General features: G+C 36.0%; 1 protein-coding gene across 3 annotated transcripts in view; it reads right to left on the bottom strand.

The window, feature by feature from the left end:
* POLK (DNA polymerase kappa) overlaps positions 1 to 23,711 on the bottom strand; it is a 36,792-nt gene extending 13,081 nt beyond the window's left edge. Inside the window, exons 1-7 of one of the 3 annotated variants that reach the window (XM_063295531.1) lie at positions 23,582 to 23,711; positions 17,006 to 17,175; positions 15,543 to 15,662; positions 13,819 to 13,971; positions 8,040 to 8,171; positions 4,253 to 4,403; positions 3,262 to 3,513 (exon numbers count right to left, since the gene is read on the bottom strand). In XM_063295531.1, the coding sequence (XP_063151601.1) occupies positions 3,262 to 3,513; positions 4,253 to 4,403; positions 8,040 to 8,171; positions 13,819 to 13,971; positions 15,543 to 15,662; positions 17,006 to 17,140 (943 nt within the window). In that variant the 5' untranslated portion in view covers positions 17,141 to 17,175; positions 23,582 to 23,711. Of the gene's footprint in view, positions 1 to 3,261; positions 3,514 to 4,252; positions 4,404 to 8,039; positions 8,172 to 13,818; positions 13,972 to 15,542; positions 15,663 to 17,005; positions 17,266 to 23,581 lie in introns of those variants that run through there. The other 2 variants (XM_063295533.1, XM_063295532.1) reach the window with 2 other exon arrangements.
* Positions 23,712 to 24,149: the final 438 nt, after the last annotated feature.

Raw genomic sequence — 24,149 nt, 5'->3', positions numbered from 1 at the left:
GGGGAAATAACCTGGGAAAGCTCTAGGGTGGGGCTATTCTGAACCTCTTAGTTTTCCCACATTTGCTTTCTGGACTTTGTCTCGCCTTATCTTGTCCTCCTCCTTGGAATGTGCTCCCTCCTTCCTGAGAACCAGCAGCATTACTGAAATCCACCACAATATGGATCAAGAGAAAATAGTAATAGTTGGCGATTTTGAATAGTCTTTGTAACTTCTTCATCATGTATACAGGCACCTGGAAGACAACATACTTCCTGCAATGCTGTATCTCCACATAGTCACATCCAAGAATCACATTTAACAGGAAATCACCCATGACTATGGCAAGCCTCTTCTTTCACAGGGTAGCTTCTGGATTTCTCAATCCATGGGGCCCAAGTGTCTTCTCCAGTGTTCTGTGTCATGATTTGTTAGGTAGCTGTTGACTGTCCTCTTGAAGGAGAACCTAGTACTGGTTCCTGAGTTCCACTGCCACTGAGTGCTCCCCCCCCATCTTCTTGCTTCTTTGGGACACATTTTTTCATCTGTTTACCTCCATCAAAGGACTTTTTTCTTGGTCTTTGTTGTTTTTTTCACTTCTCTGACCCTCCTAGAAAGCATCAGCTGCCTTGTCCAGGAACCTCTCGTCTTCCTTGGTGCATTTCAGAGCAATAACTCCCTCCTCGAGTCCCTTCACTTTCTCCTCCAATAAAGAAACAAGCTTGCAGCTGCAACTGGTATAGTCTGTGACCTCTTCAGCCAGGAAGACAAACATTGTACACACTCTACAGGTGATGAACATGTGAACATAAGCAGGATCAGTCCCCTCGCCCATCTAGTCCAGCAGTCTGTTCTCACAGTGGCCAACCAACTGCATAAGGAAACCCGCTAATCTCCTATTAGATGACATTCAGAGGCAGTCACACTGCCATCAAGGCTAAAAGCCACTGATCCCCATGACTTCCATGAATTGGTCCAACCCATTCTTGAAGCCAGCCAAGCTGACAGCCAGCACCACATCTCATGGTAGTGACTTAAAAGGTAAAGTTTAATAAACGTAAAGTTTAATTACGAGTTGTGTAAAAAAATATTTCCTTTTGTCCTGATTCTTCTGGGATTCAATTTCATTGGATGATCTCTGGTTTTAGTATTTTGTGAAGGAAACAATAGTTTCTCCTTGTTCACTTCATCCACACCATGTACAATTTTGTACACCTCAGTGATGTCCCTTCTCATTTGCCTCCTTTCTAGACTAAAAAGCCCCAAATGCTGCTACCTTTCCTCATAGGGAAGCTACTCCAGCCCCTTGATCATCTTAGTTGCCCTTCTCTGGCTCCACTATATCCTTTTTAAGGTACAGTGACCAGAACTGCACACAATATTCCAGATGCAGTTGCACTACTGATTTTTATAAGGGCATCTCTATTTTTAATACCATTTCTTACTATCCCTAACATGCTGTTGGTCTTTTTTATAGCAGATGCATACTGCGTTGATACCTTAATTGAACTGTTCACCATTATCCCAAGATCTCTTTCCTCATCAGCCACTGCTAGCTCTGATCCCATTTAGTTTGTATGAATACTAAGGACTATGGGCATCGATTAATGCTTCCCTTTCTATCTAAGTTGCTTGGAGCCTTCCCTACCAACTTCCATAGCCAAACCTCTTGCAAATCTTGTTTGTTTGCTTACTCTGATCTCAAGCACCCAGAAGCTGCTTCTTTGGGTGAGGTCTAGCATGGACTGAAAGAAGATGGAAAAAAGGGAAAAGAAAAGGGGGAAAATATCTTCCCATTTACCTCCCCAGTGACTTCACTTGCCAAACTCTCTGTTTACCTGCTACAATATTTAACTTCATCTGAACTTCATTACGAGCCTGTCTAGATACATTTTCTGAGCTATGGTTAGATAATGGTCAGCTTCATTATTTATTTTCTAAAATGCTTTACATTAAAATTTATGCTATTTAAAAGCATTAAGTCTCTTGTGGATGTTTATCTCTTTTCATTATAAATACTTTTTTTAGGTTAGTTCCTGAGCATATCTACTGACAGAATAACAAAGGCTATCATTTCATACCAATTCAGACTGATTTCCAGATCTCTGTTATTCCAGAAGGCAGAACTAGGACCAAAAAGATGAAAAATTTAGGCAGTGATGGGCTCTCTTTCACTGAAAGAATTTAAGCCGAGGTTGAATAACTGTCATGGATCTGGATGACTTCCAAAGTTCCTTTCAACTTTACAATTCTGTAGCTTTTTTACAAAACCATTATTTATTAGTACTTCCTAAGACATAGCCTTCTATAACCAGCTTTCTTTTTTGTTATTCATATCTGTCCTGTTCTGAAACAGTTGAATGCTATACAAAAGACTGTTTTTTTAAAGAAGTAATCAGCAGTTATTTGCCATCATATAATTGCTGGTTCCAAATATTGCTGAGTACTATAAACAATGTAAGAACAAATGTCTCTCCCTTAATTATTATATATCTCTTAGTATTATTAGATATAAACAATAAACTCACATACTTTGATTACATACTGTACATATTGTATTTATTCAGAAAAATTCAGGGCTAGTTCTCACTAATCTGAATCAGTGCCTCTAGTTGCAGCCAGCCTCCAGATAAAAATCAGGACAATAGATTCAATTTGTATTGTCACTTAAGAGAAAGTAGGTGGAAAGGTTAGGTGAGTAAGTAATTGAGAGATTAAGTCTGAACAATCCTTTGCTATGCCCCAATGCAGTAATGAATGGGAGAATATCTGAGTAGTATCTATGAAAAGTACATAATCACAACTTTTTCAGTTGTGAACTTCCTGGTCTAAAGCCTCCTTTCTCCCCAAGACAACACTGTAAAAGAACCTGGATAGACAACAACTTTATAGGGAAACTGTCCAAAAGCAATTCTATTTTATGCAGATGCATAAATTCTGTGTGTGATAGAGTCCAGAGTCATACCAATCTGCCTTACTCTAATAATCAGTATTTATATGTTTGCACTGGGACCAAGACAATGCACATATCCAACAAGTTGCACAACCTTATGTGGAAAGGAGCTACATAAATGAAATGCAGAACACACTACACACAGGGACGTACAACATATTTATCCAGCTTTGCACTTTTGGTTGGTATAATATGGCTGAATAAGTATAAAGCAGCAAACAGTCACAGATATAACTCTAATCAACCAATTTTGTGAACATACATGTAGCAAATATGAACAGAGCCATTCGAGAACTGTCAAGTGTTATAAACAATAAATACGTATTTACCAGCACTGGCAGTCAGCCCAGTTTTTTGTTCAATTCTAAAGCGAATTTCCTTTACAACTTCCTCAGCTGATGTTTCCAAGACAACTGACTTTAACTGAACTCTTGACTGCTGGCATTGCTGTTCTTCTAAGGGCAGAGATGGTTGAACAGTATGCTTATCAATCAGAGTGTCACTGTCAAACAATACTGGTGAGCAAGAATGCATATCTTCATTCAGGTTTGATTCATCAGATGTAACTATATTCTGTTTTCCTTGTTTTAAAAAATAAAAGAAATTTCAGAATATCATAAGCAAAACAGTCTAATGTTCAAATGCTCTTGTAAGGCTAATAACAGAAATAGCTTCAGCCTTTGTAGTCACTTTATTGGCCAGGTTGTTGCATATATTGCTTTTAGAAATGGCAGCATTCTCATTGTTACTGCTGCAGAGTCATCTCCCATGGAGGGAGAGAAAACAGTTATTATCTATATGCATCTAAGGTATCCTTCATACAGATGAGTTGCACATTTACAAAACTAAAATTTGGTATTGAAAAAAACAATATGCCTCTTTATACCTATACATACATCTATATCTACCAAGGTGACGAAAGAACTCACTGGTATTGGCAACCTAAAATTATAGTAAATTAGTAAGATTTGTACAATTTTCTTCTTAGGAGGAGTAAATTAGAGCTCCAGTTTAGTGTCACAATTCATTTTCCTGACCAAATCACTGGCCCAAATCACTGGCCCAAAGCACCAGAATACCCCATCCCAATGAAATGAGGACTCTTAAATATAATAAATTGTTCAGAATACACTTAAAATTCTGGATTAAGATCTTATACTAGCTTTTGCCTTGGCCTGAAGTTATTCCAAAACAAATATTAAAGCAAATATTAAAATTTAAAATATTCCTGTGTCACACAATTTCCAGGTTTACCAGGTCACAAATGTAAAAGCAACATAACATTTTATTTTAGTCTGAGAATTCCTGAGAATTGCTTACCATTTAGACCAAACTTGTATGTACTGAGATGTTTTCTTTTGTCTTCAGAGCAATGTTTTCGTTCTTCTAAGTAATCTGTTATGTTCAAGTAGGCTTCATCAAGGCCCATGGGCATGAATTGAGGATCATACTCAGCCAGTATTTCCCTAATCTTGAGAAATATAAATACAAATCTGAGTTGTTATTTATTCATTTTTAAAAATATATACCATGTGTCCAGTCAGTATCAGCACTGTATCATTTGGCATACATCATGGATCATACATCAGGAAGGAGATCAACTATCGAAGAATGTTTTTGATCCCACTTCCTGCTAACCATAGCATCCTGATCAAAATTTCACTGAAGGCATGCTATTAGTCATGCTAACAAGAAAAACCTGTTCTCAATGTAGTAAAATGAGGCCTCTAATAAAAATTGGGTAGTTAAAATATTTGAAGACAGAAATGTCTCCCCACAAAGACATTCACAAACTGGCTGCTTCCAGGGATGGGTATCTCAGTTGCAAGTTGCATCCTCTTCTTTACCTCTCTAAAACAACCTTATTCTCCACCCTCACCCCTTTAACAGCAAGTAGTAAAAGAGCTTGCACTTCTTAATGATGCTTGAGATAAACTGTGGGAATTTATACTCCTAGTTCAGTGCTATAAAGATACGCACACCATTTTTACATGGAATGTCAGAACCATGAACCACAATGAACTTGATGTCAGAGCAAAGACTGAACACCAATATTTTGGGAATCAGCTGAACTAGAATGGTTCTAGAATATGTCACTTCAAATCAGAGGGCATCTATTCTTTTGCAGATAAGAAATTCATAGCAATGATGATATAGCCATCATTATTAACAAAAGGGTAACTAAGTCAGTGCTAAGATACAATAATGGAAAATTTGGCCTCAAAGTACAAAATGCTGCCAAGAAAATTCAATGTTTATAACAAATATCTTCTTTCAAAAACCTGAAAGATGACTTTACACTTGGAATCACCAGATGGACAATACCAAAATCAAATTGGCTATATATTCTACAAGCAAAGATGGAGAAGCTCTACTCAGGTACCAAAAATGACCTAGCGCTGACTAAAGATCAGAATGTAAACTCCTACTTGGAAAATTACAACCTAAACAAAAGAAAGCAAATAAAATTATCAGACTAGAAGATATAACCTTAGCAGTACACTATATGATTATGCAGTGAAGGTAAGCATAGATTTGATAAATAAAGTGCCTGAAGACTGACATTTTTGATGTCATTAAAAATACCCCAAAATGCAAAAGCAGCAAAATGATTATCTGCTAACATGCTGAAAATAGCTGAAGGTGGAAATCAAAAGACAACAAAGATAGAGTGAGATCTGACCAACCAAATAGTGAATTTCAAAGAACGATGGGAAAAAAAGGATTTTCATCCAAATATGCAATGCAAAGCAACTGAGTTTAATATCTGAATGGGAAAGGCAACAGATTTATTTAAGAACATTACAGAAACTAAGGAAAACTTTTATTCAATGATAGGCATGATAAAAGACAATCTAAGTACCCAGTAAGAAAGAACACAGGAAGGGATGGCATGAATATACCAAAAAATAATCCCAAAATCAATGATATAAATGAAGGTTTGATCATGAACTAGGGCCAGATATTCTAGAAAGTAAAGTTGAATGGGCCCTAGAAAGTATTGCTAACAACAAACCTACAGGAGTTCATTAAATATTAGCAGAACTATTTAAAATCATACAAGATGATGAGTTAAAGTACTATACATGATGTGAAAACAGGTATGAAAGCACAGCAATGGCCAAAGTCAAGGAACACAGTGAAAAAATGGGACTAAAATTAAACATGAAGAAGACCAAATTAATGACAAGTAAAACAACCAGCCTTAGAATTGACAATGAAGACATTGAACCGGTGGATAGCTTCTGCCTTTTAGGATGAACCATCAACAGTAAAGGAACAAGCAGTCAAGAAATATGCTGCAGACTAGCACTTGGTAGAGCATCCATGAAGGCCTTGGAAAAGATATGCCATGATATGCTATACCTACAAAGATCAGAATTGTGCAAGCCACAGTATTCCCTGGGACACTTTATGGAAGCAAAAAGTTGGACTTTGAAGAAGCAGGATGGGTATTGATGCTTTTGAACTTTGATGTTGGAGAAGACTTCTGAGAATACCATGGACAGCCAAGAAAAGAAACAAATGGATCATCAAACAAGCCAACCCAGAGTTCTCACTCAAGGCACAAATGACCAGGCTCAAATTATCCTACTTCAGACACATTATGCGAAGACCTAGCTCTCTAGAGAAGGCTCTAATGCTTGGAAAGGTGGAAGGAAATTGAAGAAGAGTATGACCAGCAGCAAGGTGGACAGACTCAGTTACAGTGCCAACATGGTCACCATTGGAAAACCTGAAGGACCAGGTTAGGGACATGGAGAAAATCTATCTACTATGTGGTCACTAAGAGTCACCAACAACTTAATGGCACATAATCAATCAATTACATGGAATTAGAACTGCAGGAGTACAAGCTGGATTCAGAAGAGGTAAAGGCATCTGAGAGCACACTGCTTTCATCTAATGAGTAAAAGAAAAGGGAAAATTCACAGGGACAATGAGTGTAATCATGAAATAAAGAGATGTCCATTTTGGAGAAAAATTATAACAGATACAGGCAAAATATTAAAGTACAGAGACATTACACTGACAACAAAGGTATACATTATGAAGGCCATGGTTTTCTTGGGGATAACATGGCTGTGAAGGGATACTGACCATTAGGAAGGCTGAATGAATAAAAATGGCTGCCTCTGAATTGTGGTGCTGGAGATAATCGTTGAGAATACCTTAGGCTACAATAAAATAAATCATTCAATGCTACATGAATAAAAACAGACTGTTCACTGGAAGCAAGAATAAAGAAGCTAAAGCTTAAATATTTGACACATGGTGTGAAATTTGAGTCATTGGAGAATACCCTGATGCTTAAAAAACCAAAGAGGCCGACAAAAGCAACGCACCTTACAGGAACTAAGCTACAATCCCAGAAAAATAATGTCTATTGGGTCATGAAAAGTTGGAAGTGATTGAACAAGTAATAATAAGAGTTTGGTATCTTCATCTTTGCTTTAAGAAGGGAGAACCAAAGTTGTCCTTTCTTAGACAAAGAAATGAGTAACACAATGAGATCAGTATTTAAAACCCTAACCCTAAAATCTCAATATGCACAGGATCAGCTGGGTAAAGTTAAAATGGCCATACTTAGGAGAGAAAAAAAAGTGGGTATTACTTTGTTGTGGAATATGATGATTTTTTTTTTAAAAAAAACAAGGAAATCAGTTCCAATGATCCACTGCAACTTACAAAAATAGAAACTTATATTCTCTGAAAGACAATTGCTTTCTTCATTTGAATTTAAATAAAGAATTGGGATATGCTAAATAAGCAATAATCTCTTTTAAGAGAAATTACAGTTGCTGGAGAAAGATGTTCACCTCAAATTGTTCAGTTCACATGATTATTAAAAGAGATTAATGGGAAAAGAAAATCTAACACTAGTTCTGTGAAACAGAATTAATTCAGTTGTAAATGGTAACACCACTTTTTTCTCCTCCTACTTGCACAGATATGAAAATAATAGTAACAGTATGCTTTATGCAGAATCAAAACAAGCTAATGACAATATAAAGCTTCGTAACATAATTTTCAATGCTTGGTAAACTGCAGACAAATTAAAATAATTATATTAATATGTATTCAGCTATAGAAATGAGTCACATACCTCTTTACTTACTTCTTTGTACTTCTTAAAGTTTAATGGTACTATAGTAAGATGCGGACAAAGTTTCTTAGCAATAAATCCAGGCATAGCTGCACGTACCCCATATCTTCTAGCATGGTAATTTGAAGTGGACTTAAAAATACAAAACCACGATTTAAAAAAAAAAGCTTTTTAAAATGGATTGTACTATAATTAGACTAAAAAAACTTAGGAAAACTTAAAACCCATTAATAACAATTCAAGTACTACTTAAACATGGAAACTAGCTCCTATGATAAAATCAATTCTGCTTAGTTAACCCTGTATCTTTTTAATGTACTGTAACACATAATTATACTTGAGTAAATCTGGACAAAAGCAGAACGTGGCCATTTTAGCTGACCTGGATAGTTCACTTTTAAAAATAGCCAGTCTGTTTTTTCAGGATCTGTCTTAGGCTAAATCCAGAAATTATGTTTTTCTAATCAATTATTTAGAAAGAAACCAAATATTGGCAATCTTTTTATCTTCTTCAACAGAAACAAAAACTAACAGATGAACCAATAGGGTTGAAAATGTGAGGTCTGGGGACATGTATGCTGAAATCCCCATTTATTTATGAAGAAAATAGCTGATTTTTGGACAAAACACTGTTAATACTAACTCTGAAACAGACTTCCATAAGTAAGCCAGTTTTGCTGCCAACAAATACCACTCAGAGGATAGTGAAGTCATGCTTTAGAGTAAATAAAAGTTGGCAAGCATCCCCAACAGGTTGGCTGGAGTCTGTGGAAGTCATTTTCCAAGGCGGTTATATTCTGCTTTGTAACTATTTCATAAATGGTAAGTAGCTATATCCCAAAAATGTATGTAAAACCGTATGTTTTTGGGTGCACCCTCACCCTCAATAATATTGCCAAAGCTGAATCTGCAAATTAAGTAAAAGTGAAATCAACATGAAATGATATAATTTACTGTCTTTTATGGTTCAAAAATCATCAGTTGCACCCATCTATATCATAGACAGTATTACATTCTGGAATATTCTTCATCTAGGTACAATGTAGGTCACAATCAATGATTTATAAGAATTCTCATAAGCATGTCAGAAGTCATAAAAAATGTGTATTTATTGAGATTGATTTCTAGACCAAAAGTACAGTAAGAGCCCATTATTATGGATTACATTGTGGTGATAAGAAAAACAAAATGTAACTTTCTGCACCTAATGAGTCTGCAGATAACTGACCAGCAGTTATTTTTAAAGTGACCCATTCCGTGCTGGAAGAAATGGGCCACAAGAACATCTTCAGAGCTGCTTAATTTTGTAATTCCTGAGGAAGTAGACAGTCCTTGGGAGTGTTAACTTGGCTACACATTTGTTAGATTCATGTCCCTCCTGGTGAACGAAAGCCTCCTAGGAGGTGACATGTGGTTGGGTCTTCCTCTCTGAATGAAAACCTCCTAGGAGGTGACTTCCTCTGTGAGGGAAGGGGTGGCTTCACCTGCCTTGAAGAAAACAGTGTGCACCCAATTTTCAAGAGGCCAGGTCTGGAACCAACAGTCCTGGGCAATTTTTATCTAGTCTCCTTCTTCTTCTTTTGGGGGAAAGTCGTTGAAAAGATGACTGTAATAGCTTTGTGAAAACACAAGTGGTGGTTTCCCAATGGCCACTTTAAGAATATGGAACTCTGCCAAGAGTAACCAGGCTAACTCCATCTCTGTTGCTTGGTGAAAGCAGCCAAAAGCATTCTTATTTAGCAGAGGTTAGCTATGTTTAATTAAATCTATTTATTTATTCAGATTTCTAGGCTGCCCAACTCTAATGACACTTTAAAAAATATATTGCTAGATAATTTAGATTTATTTGATATAAATCTAATAATTTTTTTTAAAATAGTTTCCCTGGCTTCCTTTGATTATATAAGTGGACCACAGAGCCAAGTGGACCACAAGCCACTTGGCTCTGCTTTCAGATAATGTAAAGAAAAACTTACAAACCATCACAATGCAATTCTTCCTTACCACTAAAATAACAACAATAATAAACAATAATAATTTCTAAACTGCTGCATGTCATACTGCCTCAGCACCAAAGTCTGAGGTAAGGGAGAGAGGCCTCTGTCAGAGGAAAGAGACAGGAAAACGTGCAGCTTTGCTGAATATTGCATCACAAATCCCTTAAAAAATCACACGGCTTCTGCAATCAACTTCAGACCCCTGCCCAAGCATATAACCTGTAAGGAGGATGAGAAAGAAGCAGGATGACTCTAGACATAAACAGCCAACAGATGGCAAAGGAGGTTATTGGAAGCTTATCTCAAAAATAACAGAACAGTCTGGGCTGCAAAGGCCCAGAAAGAAGAGATTCAAAACTATCAAAGAAACTCTGCCTTAATTAACTCACTGATAGAAGAAGGCTGGAGATTCCTGTTGCAGTTCCCAAGATACTGTATCTTTACCCCTAATTCTTGCAATAAAACTCCTTATGAAGCCTGGGTGATTCTTGCTTCCTTGATTTGGCCCTGTGTTACAGTGCTTGATATAACCTTTCTCTTAAAAAAAACCAGACTGGATAGCAACACTAGTTTCTTTGACAGTTTGCCATATACTCCTGTCATACTTAATCCCAAATGGGCGTAATGATTCCTGGTTACCCTGCAAAACTGACATAATTCAGCTTCTCAGTGGTTGCAGCATGGATATAATACCACAAATCATAGAGTAGCCCTTCTCTCCAAGCCTGTTTCAGTGTCAGAGTACAAATTAAAGCATCCCTGAAAAATGTCTACAGTATCCACTTTCTTCTTGAAGAGATCAGTGAGGGGAAGACTCACCACCTCTCAAGATTGGTTTCATTGTCAGACTGTTTCAATCATTGGGATGCTTTTTCTAACCTTTAACTGAAAACTCCCATTTTTACCCTTAACCCCACTCCTCCAAATGGTTGAAAATTGCACAACTGAATTTTGGCCATTTTGCTTTCAAATGTCAGCAACGTGACTTTGCAATGTGTTGGAGTATTTTAATGGTGGAAATGGAAACAGCTTGCCTCATATTTCAGTTTCTAGAAGAGTTGAAGACTAGGGTTTTTTGTTTAACTAAGGAGTTTCATTAAATAATCTGGGGATTAATGCCTGTTTCAGATGGAGACAACTGAACCCTTGCTCCCTTCCTTGCCCCAGGGGATCTAGTCAAACTATATGCTTAATTGCCTTACAGAATTAACTTATGTTATAGGTTCACACCATACAGTGAAATCTAAGTCATTGGCTGGGTTCCCACATCACACTCAGCCCAAAAAAATAGAGCTGCTAGATCTCTGACTTGGTTAAGCATTTTGTGTGAACATAATCATGAGTATAGCAGGACTAACAAAAATTAAGCACATTTTTCTACAGGAATTGATGTATCATGAAAATTTTACTACCTGTAATGCTGTTTGATAAGCCACAAGTCAGTCAGATAAGTCTGAAAAGGACTACCATGAAACAGTCATATACAATAAATAAGATGGAATCTAAACCGAATGCTACATGCAAATAAATATAGTCAAGGTTAGCCAAAATGTATATAAAGAAGCCATTCTCAAACTGCATACAGGGTACTCAATTTTGTCATGGTCCATTCAGATGCAAATGTAAGACTGGTATGACAGGGAATGTCATAATGCAATCAATCCAACAGGCAAAAAGGGTTAAGTGGATATACTACCCTTCTTAAACAACTACTTTACACCAGCCAGGATTTGGAGGGGGAAAAGAGAATTTTGACCTCAGTCTTTTGGAGTCCTAATACACTTTTGAGAGTAATACCATCATCATCTGTCATATTGCTTAACTACAATTTTTCCTGTTCTTAAAACAAGCATGCTGCTTTGATCTTCTGAAAGAGATAAACTCTAGTTTTACTTTCACTTTCTTAAGTGAAATTTCCTACTTTCACTTCATTTATTCTGTCACTAAATAAGCCTTCAAACATTTGAAGCAAAATTTGTATGAAGGAACATCTCAAATGCTCAGAAAATAACACTGTAAGAGGAGAATTATTTGAACACATGTGAAACTTGTATTTTGCCAACCAATATTTTGACTGTGACTGCTTCACAACAAAAATGGTTAAATGTGTTGTGCTATAAAACCACATTAGAAATCCTGGACTAATAATTTACAGACACCTCATTAAGTCTGGAAGTGTGTGACAGTATGGATTTATATCTTGATTATATTTTTGAAGGCAAAAGCAAAGAATCTTAAACAGTAGAAAAGGGGACAGTGATCATTCAGTTTCAGAGATTTTGTAAAGAAATACCATTTTGTGAAGAGTTTTGGCACAATGAGATGGTTATTTAGAGCTATGTGCATTTACACAAGCTTGATTTCAGTGAAAACACACTGGAGATGGTTAACAACTGTGAGGAGCAAGCAATAGCTTCTACCAAGAGAAGAATGAGAGGCAGCAGTTTCTTTTTCCTCTTGTATCCCCAAGCATATCTTCATACTCCAAAGGAGACCCCAGTCCTTCAGAGTGAATTATTAAGATGCTCTGTGGGTTGCAGGGATTGAGAACCGTGAGAGAAAATGAAACTGATTGAGGGGAACACTGCTGAAGTTTTGCTCCTTATTTTGTTGCTTCTGTCCCTCCCCCATACTTTTTTTTTCTTATAATGTAGACCAAGTCAGGATATATTTTTCATTTCAGAGTTGCCTGTAGTTTGTGATGGAGTACAGGTGGTCCTCATTTAACAACTACTTGTTTGGTGAGTGGTCCAAATTTGTGATTCGAACTTATGATGGTGTTGAACGAGTGGTAGTTACGACTGGTCCTTGTACTTACGGCAGTCACAGCATCCCTGTGATCATGATTTGTGACCTTCCCTGCTGGCTTTCCACAAGCAAATTCAGTGGGAAAGCCAGCAGGAAGTTGCAGTCATGTGAGGTCCTTGCTTAATGACCTGTGTGGTCCTCATTTAATGATGGCAATTGGGACCACTGGAATTGCCATTGCTAAGAAGCACAGTCATGTGATTTTTCGATTTATGACCGCATCACTTAACAACAGAGTTTCTGGTCCCAATTAGCATCATTAAAATGAGGACTACATGTATATGCTCTTCACGCAAAAGATCAGAGATTCAATTCTCAGCTCTTTAGGAAAGTATAAAAATCTCCCAGGAAGCTGCTGTTGGTCAGTGTCAATAGTTCTGGATTCATGTATTCCTAATGGCATCAATCTGCTAGCAAGTTACAATCCAGAAAAAAAATTGTGATGTCTACCAAATGTTATTTATTCTAAAATATATCTTATAATTCATCCAGGTAGAACCTGCCATTAATAATATAATTACTGTTTTAGGGAAATCTCTTCCAGAAATAGTATTACAGGTGAATGGCTGAAAGTCAGCTACTGAACTTCATGGCAAACTGCTCATCACACGCACCTTTTTTTTTACATTATAAATCATGTTTTCTACCATCCAAGTAAAAATTACAATGTGTAATTTTCTAGAGATTCCTCTACTAGACAGGACGTTTATTTCTCATCTTAAGTTAAACCACAGAACTATTTTATTTAAAACTGGAGCACACAGCAATGAACAAGAATCATGTAAGTTATATTAAGCATACACAAGAAAAAGCAAAATATTAACCTAACAAAAAACACTTGTACTTACAGAAATAATTGTTTACTTTGAATCTCTAGTATCACAAATTTAGAAACAAGGAACTTGTAAAACAATGAAAGAGCATGGTTATCTGTGTTTTCTATGCAAGTGTGCAAATGTTGTGTTTTAGCTTACCAGCATATTCAGTGAACCCACTGCTATGGGCTTGTCCCTTAATTCATGATTGTCTCTCATTTCTACAGCTGCGTAAAAGGCATCCATGTCAATGTGTACAATAGTACAACTAAGATCACGATTCTGATCCAATGCCACTGCAAGTTTATCCATCTGTGCATAAATAAATATGCAAAACTGTATAAAGAAACAGTCTTTTCTCTTACTCAAAGTTGGTTATAAAAATAACTAGAGACCATTTTAGAACCATTTCATAAGCATGTACATATACATAGTATAAACACTGTTACATGGTCCCTTATATCATTTCAAAATATTCAGGCTGCAATAATGTGGAATAATTTGCACAATAATTTTTAATTTGTATCCTAAATAACAGAAAATAGTCACATGAACCAACCATTATGTGGATCATTTCAAAAGGCCTCTAAACTAATTTGCTATGACATGAGAAAGTGGCATATTTAATGTAATTATGCTATGATTATCTTTATGGCTCACCTGGTTAATTTGTTTAATATCTACAATGCTGTTCTTTGCATGTGAGTAAACAAGAACTAAGGGTAACTCATATGAAGCTCTCCTATAATCAAAACTAATTGCTGCCAAGCTCTTTTTCCAAGAGCTTTTTTTGTTTTGAAATGCCATGTAATTGATGAAAAATACATGCCTTCCCATTATTGATGTAGAAATATCTGACATTTAATTTTCAAACAATATACAGTAATATTTTCACATACATAGGATACTTTCAGGGAAAAAACATTATAGTAAAACCCACCACAATCACACAGCTTTGGGAAACGGCCTACATAAATTTACTTCTTGGAAACATTATTTTTATTTTATATATTTTATAACCTGCCTTTATTATTTTTTTATAAATAACTCAAGGAAGTGAACATACCAAATACTCCTTCCTCCTTTTATTTTCCCCACAACAACAACCCTGGGAGGTGAGTTGGGCTGAGACAGAGTGATTGAACCAAGGTCATCCAGCTGGTTTTCATTCCTAAGGCAGGACCAGAACTCTCAGTCTCCTGGTTTCTAGCCAGTTGCCATAACCACTAGACCAAACTGGCTCTAAATAACTCAAGGTGGGGAACATACCTAATTCTCCTTCCTCTTCCTATTTTCCCCACAATAATGACCCTGTGAGGTGAGTTGGGCTGAGAGCAAGTGACTGGCCCGAAGTCACCCAGCCGGCTTTCACGCCTAAGGCAGGACTAGAACTCACAGTCTCCCGGTTTCTAGCCTGGTGCCTTAACCACTAGAACAAACTGGAACCAAACATTGGACCTATATTTAAAACCAAAGCCATAGTTATGTGCATAAGGTGTTGTATAGAAATTTAATAGCTCCTGTAGCTTATAAAGCTGTTAAAAGCTGACAGTCAGGAGCCCCAGAAACACTACTTGAAGCACTACAACAGAAAGCAAGCTCCTGGAGTATAGACAAAGAAGACTGGCAAGACTGAGTAAGTCACAAACCAAACTGACTTCTGTTAAATAGCAACCTTCTATTGAATGTTATCTTAACAGCATGTTTATACATGAGCCTGATATCCTGGATTTTCTTTGTATGCCTACACTAAACCCTAAGCTATACTAGTAATTTCAGATTAAATCAATCTTACACAAAATGGAGTTGAACTACATGGAGAAATCTTTCCACTCTCTTTCTTCTTACCTGGCTGGCGTTTTCAAGACGTTTAGAGAAATTACCTGCAATTGTGCTTTCAAAATCTGTTGCTCTGTGATTTTACTTTTTAGTTTCAGCATTTTTTCAATCCGCTTATTAACCTGTTGATCTTTCTTAAGTTCATTTTCATAAAATTTGGAACCCTGCCAAAGAGATTAAAATTATTTCAGTCTGGCACATATCAGTTTAATTATACTTAAGTTATGAAGGCCACTAGAAGAGCGCAAAGGACTTTGACCTCCAGGTTTGTTATATTAGCTATTAAGGTGGCACACCTTAGGGCATGGAAGAAAGCAGGAATCGCCAAATAAAGAATCACACAGATATACTGAACTGTGTCAGAATGTATTTATTTAGACATAGAAATATTTTGTGCAATATTTTAGTAAGACGTTTCATACCTCATGAAAAAAATAGGATAAAACAATATAAACAAATAAAGCACAGCACAGATACAATGTTATTAAACAAAAAGGAATTGGGCCTATATTTTCAGGGAGACATGTACCAATATTTAGGTACTGACAAGAAGACTGAAATCTTAAAAACAGTTATTTAAACTGTCCCACTGATTCTGAATAATACTGAAATAAAGTATTATTAGTTGTGTCTAAAATTGGCTAAGTTTGGTCTAGTGGTTAAGGCAACAGGCTAGAAACCAGGAGACTGAGAGTTCTAGTCCCACCTTAGGCCTGAAAGCTGGCTGGGTGACCTTGGGTCAGTCACTCTCTCTCAGCCCAACTCACCTCACAGGGTTGTTGTTGTGGGGAAAAGAGGAGGAGGAAGGAGTATTAGTTATGTTTGCCGCCTTGAGTTATTTATAAAAAATAATAAAGGCAGGATAAAAATAAAAATAAAATAAATTTTAAAAGTACATAGATTAAAATAAGATTGTCCTTGAATACAAGATTACTGTCATGAGGTACAAAGCAAACTCATGTACCATTTTTTAAAAGAAATAATTAGTTTTAGAAATCACAACTAAAATTCTTATTTATCTTCAGGATAACAGTGATTTACACATCTATGTCAGTAATTAGTATGCCAACATACTAATGCCAACTTCTACATTCCACTGAATGAGGTGACCAGAAGTGCTCCAAGATTTGCAATACAACTGTTTTTGTACACATGGTATGGAGCTGTATGTTACTTCTCCCCCACTGTTCTGGCTGCTACATGGCTACTTCAAGCTGCCTGATCACATTCCTAGCAATAGGAGACATTGTCCTAGCACAAGTCCTCAAATAGCTGGGAGTACTAATAGTTGAAAGCCCTGCTTGTTATGCATCTTATATCTCAAAACACACCACCTTATCCACTGGAAATGCGCAATTAACTTTATGGATTTAATTTTAAGATTTATTGTAATGATCATTCAGCCTACATCATGCTGGTAGATACTCTACACTTTTTACTGAATATAACCAATGTGAATAGCTAAAACATTTCTTAATTTAAAAAAAAAAAACGTATGTAAACAAACCTTGGAGGCTTCCATTATGATTTGGTTGATCTTTTCTTTATCCAGCCCTTGCATTCCAGCTTTGTTATCATTAAGACCCATCCTAAGGAGTAGCCCTTCTCTGGAAGAAGCATTATCTTTGTTTGCATTTTCCATTGTACAACCAAGCAAACAGTTTCTCAGTTATTACCCTGAAAAAGAAAAACTGTATAGTTTTAGAGTCTACTGCTGACACTCCTACAATATGATAATAGAAGAGAATTATCTGCATAAGCACACATCAGTGTTACATTGTTTTTTCTAAACACAAATATATTCAGACAAGAACCTGGGAGAAGTGTTTCATTCATTATCTAAGCTTATTAATTTATGTTAGTTGAGGAGTTGCAATATCATTTGCCAAAGAAGTGGAAAGTAGCAATATTTTTTGTTAAAGTATCTTCTGATAGATATGGAGCCAGCAGCCTTAGGAGGCTTCAGAATTCTCCCTTATCACTAGAGGGTTTAATGTTTGGATTTTTGGTTTTGTTTTACCATAAAATATGTTTGTAATAGTTTTTTAATAAACAGGGTGACATGGAAGGAACTAGCATCAACACAATTTATTTTGTTTATTATTTAAATTTATATTACTGCCCATCTCCCCCAACAGGGGACAATATCAATTTGGTTCTATATATAATGTTTCTATAGGTTTACAATTACAATTAATTCAACAAAAACTACATGTCTACTGGGTCCCTGGGTATCTGTTTGGAAAGATGGGTTCAGCTAATTGAAATGTAGTGCTGAAAATACAGCATTAACATTATATGACCATATAGTGTCTTCCTTTTAGACATAAATTATTTCAAGTATTAATTATGTTTTAGCAGATTCAAAAGAACATAAGCATGAACAGAAACCAGTAAATTATACACCATCAGTTTGGAAACTTACAGGAAGATGATGACACTAGATATTGCATGGTTTTATGACTGTTTAAAAAACAATACTACAAGGCTGCCAGGGTACCAATTCTCCATCTGTCTGGATAATTTCTTTCTAAATTTGAAAAAAAAAATCAGCTAGAGTCCTATTTGGAGGTATTTTTAAGTGTTTAGGCTGCAAAATTAATTTATATAATTGACTTGATTTTTTATCATAAAGCAAAATGACTTAAAAGATAGTAGTTTATAGGTAGTCCTCATTTAGCAACCACAATTGGGACCACAACTTGGTTGTTAAGGGAAGCAGTTGCTAAGTGAAACCGCAACTATGCTTATGATCTTACTTCACCTTTCCTTTGCTTTACAGACCCGTGAAAGTCGTAAATAAGATTGGCTATAAAGTTACTTTTTCATCACGATCATAACTGCGAATGGTCGCTAAACAAGGCAGTCATTAAACAAGGACCACCTGTAACTGCACGGCATGACAGGGATATATAGTTAGACCAAGTTTTGTTTAATATTTATGAGATGCATGTTTTTGTTGGCATTTTTTCTTTTTTATATAATTAAAAAATAGAAAGCAGATATATTGAAACAGTAATTATAGTTGTAAAGAACAATGGGAATAAAAAGGCTATTACTACTTCTGTATATTCAGTGTTGTAAGCTCAAAACTTATTGACGAAAGATGTTACAAGTAATAGGGCTTTGCTACAGTGCTACTCTGCCTCAAACTGTTGCCTTGATGTGGGTTGATGCAGCAATCCAATTTAATTCAAAGCATTGTCTTGACTAGAAAATCAAATCACTCCGCCTCACACACTGAAAGAACTTGGGTTAGTCACTCCAGGGAATAAGACCATATATAGCGGCACCTTTATGTGGTCTGGTACTTTGAAGGGAATGTTTTCTTTAATACAAGGTACTACTTCAAAGAGATGCTTTGACTAAAACATTATTGAATCAAACCACCCCTTCAAAGCTCTGCACAGTTCTAACAGATTATCTTTGGATATATTTTCACTTTTTACACAGTGATCTGACACAGGAGTAGATAACCTGCCATACCAGAGCTACATCAAGACCAGAAATGATTTTTTACTGCCCCTAAAGCCACCTGCAAATATTGGTGATGTAGTTTCCTACCATTTTGAAACAAAAAAGACACAAAACTGCAAAACGAGCCCTAAAACAATTACAGAAACCCTCTCCCAAAACCAAGAACAATTATGTAAAAGTTTGGTGTTGCTCATTTTTATATCATCTCCCTGCCCGCTTTGCATCATTGTGTCACTCACAATGGCTCCTGGGTCACCAGAAAGTTGCCATTTCCTGCTCCAACACCAGAATTAAAATGACCATAATGCCTCCCTTTTGCAATTAAGTCAGCCGAGGAAAAGGAATGGGCAAAAGATTATCAGTAATATAAACATATTCCAAGCCTCTGAAGGCTTCATATATAGTTAGTAGAACTTTAGCATAACTAGCTAAGTTTTTATTTATTTATTTATATTTCAAATTTAGTCATCGCCCATCTCACTCAAAGAGCGACTCAGTTTGTTTTTCATAGTTAGAAAAGGTTAATAATCATTACATTCGAAGTGAGTATCTGTAGCTCAGGGTTGAACTGTGGAGTCCTTGGTGCTCTCTGAGCCTTGTTGTTTTCTTGCAGATGTTTCATTGCCAGACTAGGCAACATCTTCAGTGCCTTTTTTTTTGTAGTTGTCAGCATGTTGATGTGTTCAGAAGTCATAGTTCGTTCTAGTTGTTCTTTCAGGTTGTCTATGGTGTGTTGATATTTGTTTAATCTGAGATGGGCGTCCATGATCATGAGCCATATCATTTTTCGCCCACTTTGTTGTGCTATCTTCTATCCAGCTGTGCAGTTGATTGGAGGTTTGTATCTGACACTGGAGGGCAGGGCATTCTGTTGCAGACATTTATGCAGAAAGAACAGCTGTTCTTTGGTAGAAGTTCGCCTATCTGCAGATTTCTCCCATTTGTGTGCTTTCTGGAGCGTTTGACGCCCATACGTGGTACCAATTGAAGCGAATATTTGTAGCTCAGGGTTGAACTGTGGAGTCCTTGGTGCTCTCTGAGCCTTGTTGTTTTCTTGCAGACGTTTCATTGCCAGACTAGGCAACATCTTCAGTGCCACTGAAGATGTTGCCTAGTCTGGCAATGAAACGTCTGCAAGAAAACAACAAGGCTCAGAGAGCACCAAGGACTCCACAATTGTTATATTATGTAATAAAGCATTTATTCCAGATAGGATTATTGTTTCAAGTTATCTATTCTGCTGAATTATTTTATTTTTCAGATACATTATATTCTTCACAATGATGCTCTTTTTCTAAAAACTCATTCTTCAAATTGATGAAACTGGATTTTAATAAAATACTGAAGCTCCAACAAAAGTTATTTTCCCTCACCAAAGTCTAAATACTCCATGAATTTAGGCATGTGTCCACAAGCACATCATACTGTATAATCCTTCTGTACTATCAGAACCTTTTTTTCCCAAGTCACTGGAGCTTTGCAATTTGGAAGAGCCATGTCAGAACACAGAATTGTTGTCAGTTTCAGTCTCCTGCTGCTGCTGGAGATATACAAGGAATATATTGTGATTAGCTTGCATGTGCTCAAGGGCTTATGAGGCTTGCTTTATCCTAGGCCTTTTTTAGACGAAAGGTAAAATTACTGTTATAATTTTGTAGCCTTTTTTCTTGCAATCATATCTGTGACTTGGTTAAGCAGAAATCCCATCAACAATTTGCATTAAATAGTCCAAAACTTTAATTCTGATAAGCTATACTTCAGATTGGTATGATAACATTAATCTAGGCTAGTATTTTTAAGTCATGACGGATGATATTTTTCCTGTATCACAGCTGACAACACTTGGAATTAGAATCCTTTAGTGGCATGCAAAATAAAGTTCCTTTTTGGCATTAACAAAATAAGTTGGCTGCTATAAGGAAAAATGAAGCTTAAAGCGCTGTTGGGATAAGATGATTATAAGAAAGCATCAAGAAACAATGCAATTGTAATTGAAGAGCCTGTCAAAGGGGAAAAAAATCCTAATCAACATAAAGATTTTTACATGAAAAAGTCAAGTGTAATCAGACGTAATATGAAAAGTACAAAAAATGGTAGAAATGGAGAAGATATTTTATACCTCTTGCCCACCAGCAACTCAATCATTTTATCTGCACAATTAAAATAAAATAGGAAGTATATGCCTAAGTGATCAGCCACATGATGAACAATTACATAATTTTGTCAGTAATCATCAAGGTTGCAATTATCTTCCTTAGACACATAGAGATAAACCATTCAAAAGAGACAATAAAAAAACTAAGAAGGAAACAAAAAGACCAGAACACGTCCTCTCCAGCAGCCAACACCCAGGTAATCAGGGATTAACCCCAGACAAACAACCAGGCAGAAAACAATACCCTAATCAAGGAACTACCAAGGAGAAAACCACACCCCCACCAACACTGGCAGGGCAAGCTACTGTATATACACAGGGAGCAAACCTCACACTCACTTGTACTGATGATGTTACCCTAGTCAGGTAATAAAACATCTGCAAGCAAATAATCAAGAATACCAAGGACTCCACAATTATCTTCCTATCAAGGGCATTATTATAAATTATTGTCAATGCAGGATTTTTTTAAAAAATTACAATGTCAAGTATGGGAGTTATATACAAGTATAGTTGCTTGTAAACACCTATGTATACATGTCTATAAACAGCCCACTTAAACAGGGCAAATCCACTCCTTATGAGAAATATGAGAAATATTTAAGAAACTTTATTAAAGTTAATTAGATTATCATATTGATCAGATTAGAAATTGGTTAATATGAAGACTACATAATTTCACATCCACAGCCTGTACTGAAAGGTTGCTGCAATGAGAAGCACAGAATAAATAACCATTTCTCCTCCCTGCGTAGCTACCAGGAGGATGTTCATTCCCCATTGTTTTCAAGCTAACAAACTAGATCTAAATATGCTGCAATAATTTCTCATTAGTTTACATCTGTGTATCATCACCAGGTTTTCAAAAATTAAATCACTAAACATTATGTCAGAAAGGGAAATTCAGGTCAGCTACATGCTAGCTATAACAGAAAGCACAGTGTTAATGCTATCTCTGAATTATGCTTTTCAAAACTCTCCATAATAGAACATCCATATATGGTCTACCATTCCCAGTTTTTTAACATTTGAAAGTATCTTAATATTCAGAAGCCAACAATACACAAAAGAAAAAATGTTCTTTATTCTTCAGACAAATTAATAAATTTTTACCCTTAGTATTTTCATAAGATACAAGCAATCCTCATAACTAGTTTCTAACATTTTGATCTATTCAGTTCTCTCTTCTGGACTGTTACCCAGTTTGTCTCTCTCTTCCTCAGTGCAAGACACAGTAGGTCTGGCAAAGGCCAGATTAATACTACATAGTTAGAAAACTATTAGTAAATGGTAGATACTATTTATCTGTCATACTACCCCCACACAAAAAAATCCTCTGAAAAAAACCAAACCACTGTTTTTATCTCTAAAACTAGTTAGTTTGCAGAGTCTTTTTCTTTTTGTTTGAAAATAGACCTGGTGCACTACATAAACAAAACCAATTTGCTCTTCTCTGGTTTTATCCAGCATTAAATTTCATTTATAATTATCAATATTCAGATTTTATTTGATTAATTCCATGTCAGAGTATCCTGTTTCTCATTTTGCTCTCCTCTTTAGATGAATACTACTACTTTTAGAATTTCATATCTGATATTTTAAAAAGGAAATACTCCATTTTTTAATTATCAAATATCTTTCCTCAATATCATGAATACTAATTTGAAAATATCCCAATAAAACTTTTGTGATATATAAACATACCCACATACACATTTAAGAAGGAATATAGACAACTTTTAAATTCACTCAGAGATAAAATGAGGTTGCCATCCTAAACACACTAAGGATAAGTGAACATAGCAATACTTCTGGGTAAACATATCTATAATTATACCATAGCTTTATCATCCTTTACAAGCTTATCAGGGTGTTCAATCCATAAAATTCAATTGACATATTTAGGATTTTGCTATAGTTATGAAGAGAGCCAGTTTGGTGTACAGTAGTGGTTAAGGCATCAGGCTAGAAACCGGGAGACGGTGAGTTCTAGTCCCGCCTTAGACACAGCCAGCTGGGTGACCTTGGGCCAGTCACTCTCTCTCAGCCCTAGGAAGCAGGCAATGGCAAACCACTTCCAAAATCTTACCAAGAAAACTGCAGTGACTTGTACAGGCACCCCTCCCCCTGCCCCAAAAGAAAGCATCAACTATAGCAGAGTCCTAAATTTGTCAGTTGAATTAATGAATTTTATTGAAAACCTTTTCAAATATTGAATGAAGAACATTATTCTGGAATTATAGGAAGATATCTCCCCTCTCCCTACATTAAAAAAAATAGAATGCATGTTGTTTTGGTTATAAACTGTTAATGAAGCTTAACAGTAAGATACTTTATTTTCCTACTTTGTGAAAATGGCTAGAATTAAACCAAGTTATGTGTAATATATTTTATTTAAATTTAAAAAGGCAACTTTAGATCAGTAAAATAAAACATTTCAAGAATGTTTACCAGATACCAGTGAGTAGACTGGTTCTTCAAAACCTCTCTGGCAAGAAGAGAATGGGAGATCTCCTACATGTGTTCCGGATAGCTGCTCCTCACGAGGAGATTGCAGGACAGTGATCTTCCACAGGTTTGAGCACCTGGAGATGAACAGATCAGTCATCAAGCTCACAACAACAGTGAAACCTTTTAAAGGACACTAAGTTTGCTAACCTCACTTTCTATCCATTTTTGGAAATTATTTATTTAACTATCATACGCTATTAGAGATCTTCGGTACAACAAGTTTGAGAAGCTATCTGGTGAGTCTATCTTCATTTCTGAACAAAAGAAAAATTAGCTATAAGTTTAAGAACTTAAAGAATTTGAAATAAATGGCAAAAAGCTAAATAAGATTTTGAACTAAGAAAGTTATAAACCAATTAAGGCTCCAGATAAATTTAGAACATTGAAACTTCACTATAAGATTTTGGAACTAACTATATAAAATAAACAGCTTTTCATGGAAACAAAATTATTTTGTCTACTGTAAGTCATAACAGAGATTAGAGACTTTATCATTTAAACTGGATAC

This window comes from Candoia aspera, chromosome 2 (assembly GCF_035149785.1).
Source record: "Candoia aspera isolate rCanAsp1 chromosome 2, rCanAsp1.hap2, whole genome shotgun sequence".
NCBI lineage: Eukaryota > Metazoa > Chordata > Lepidosauria > Squamata > Boidae > Candoia > Candoia aspera.
This window is presented reverse-complemented; position numbering and strand designations above follow the sequence as displayed.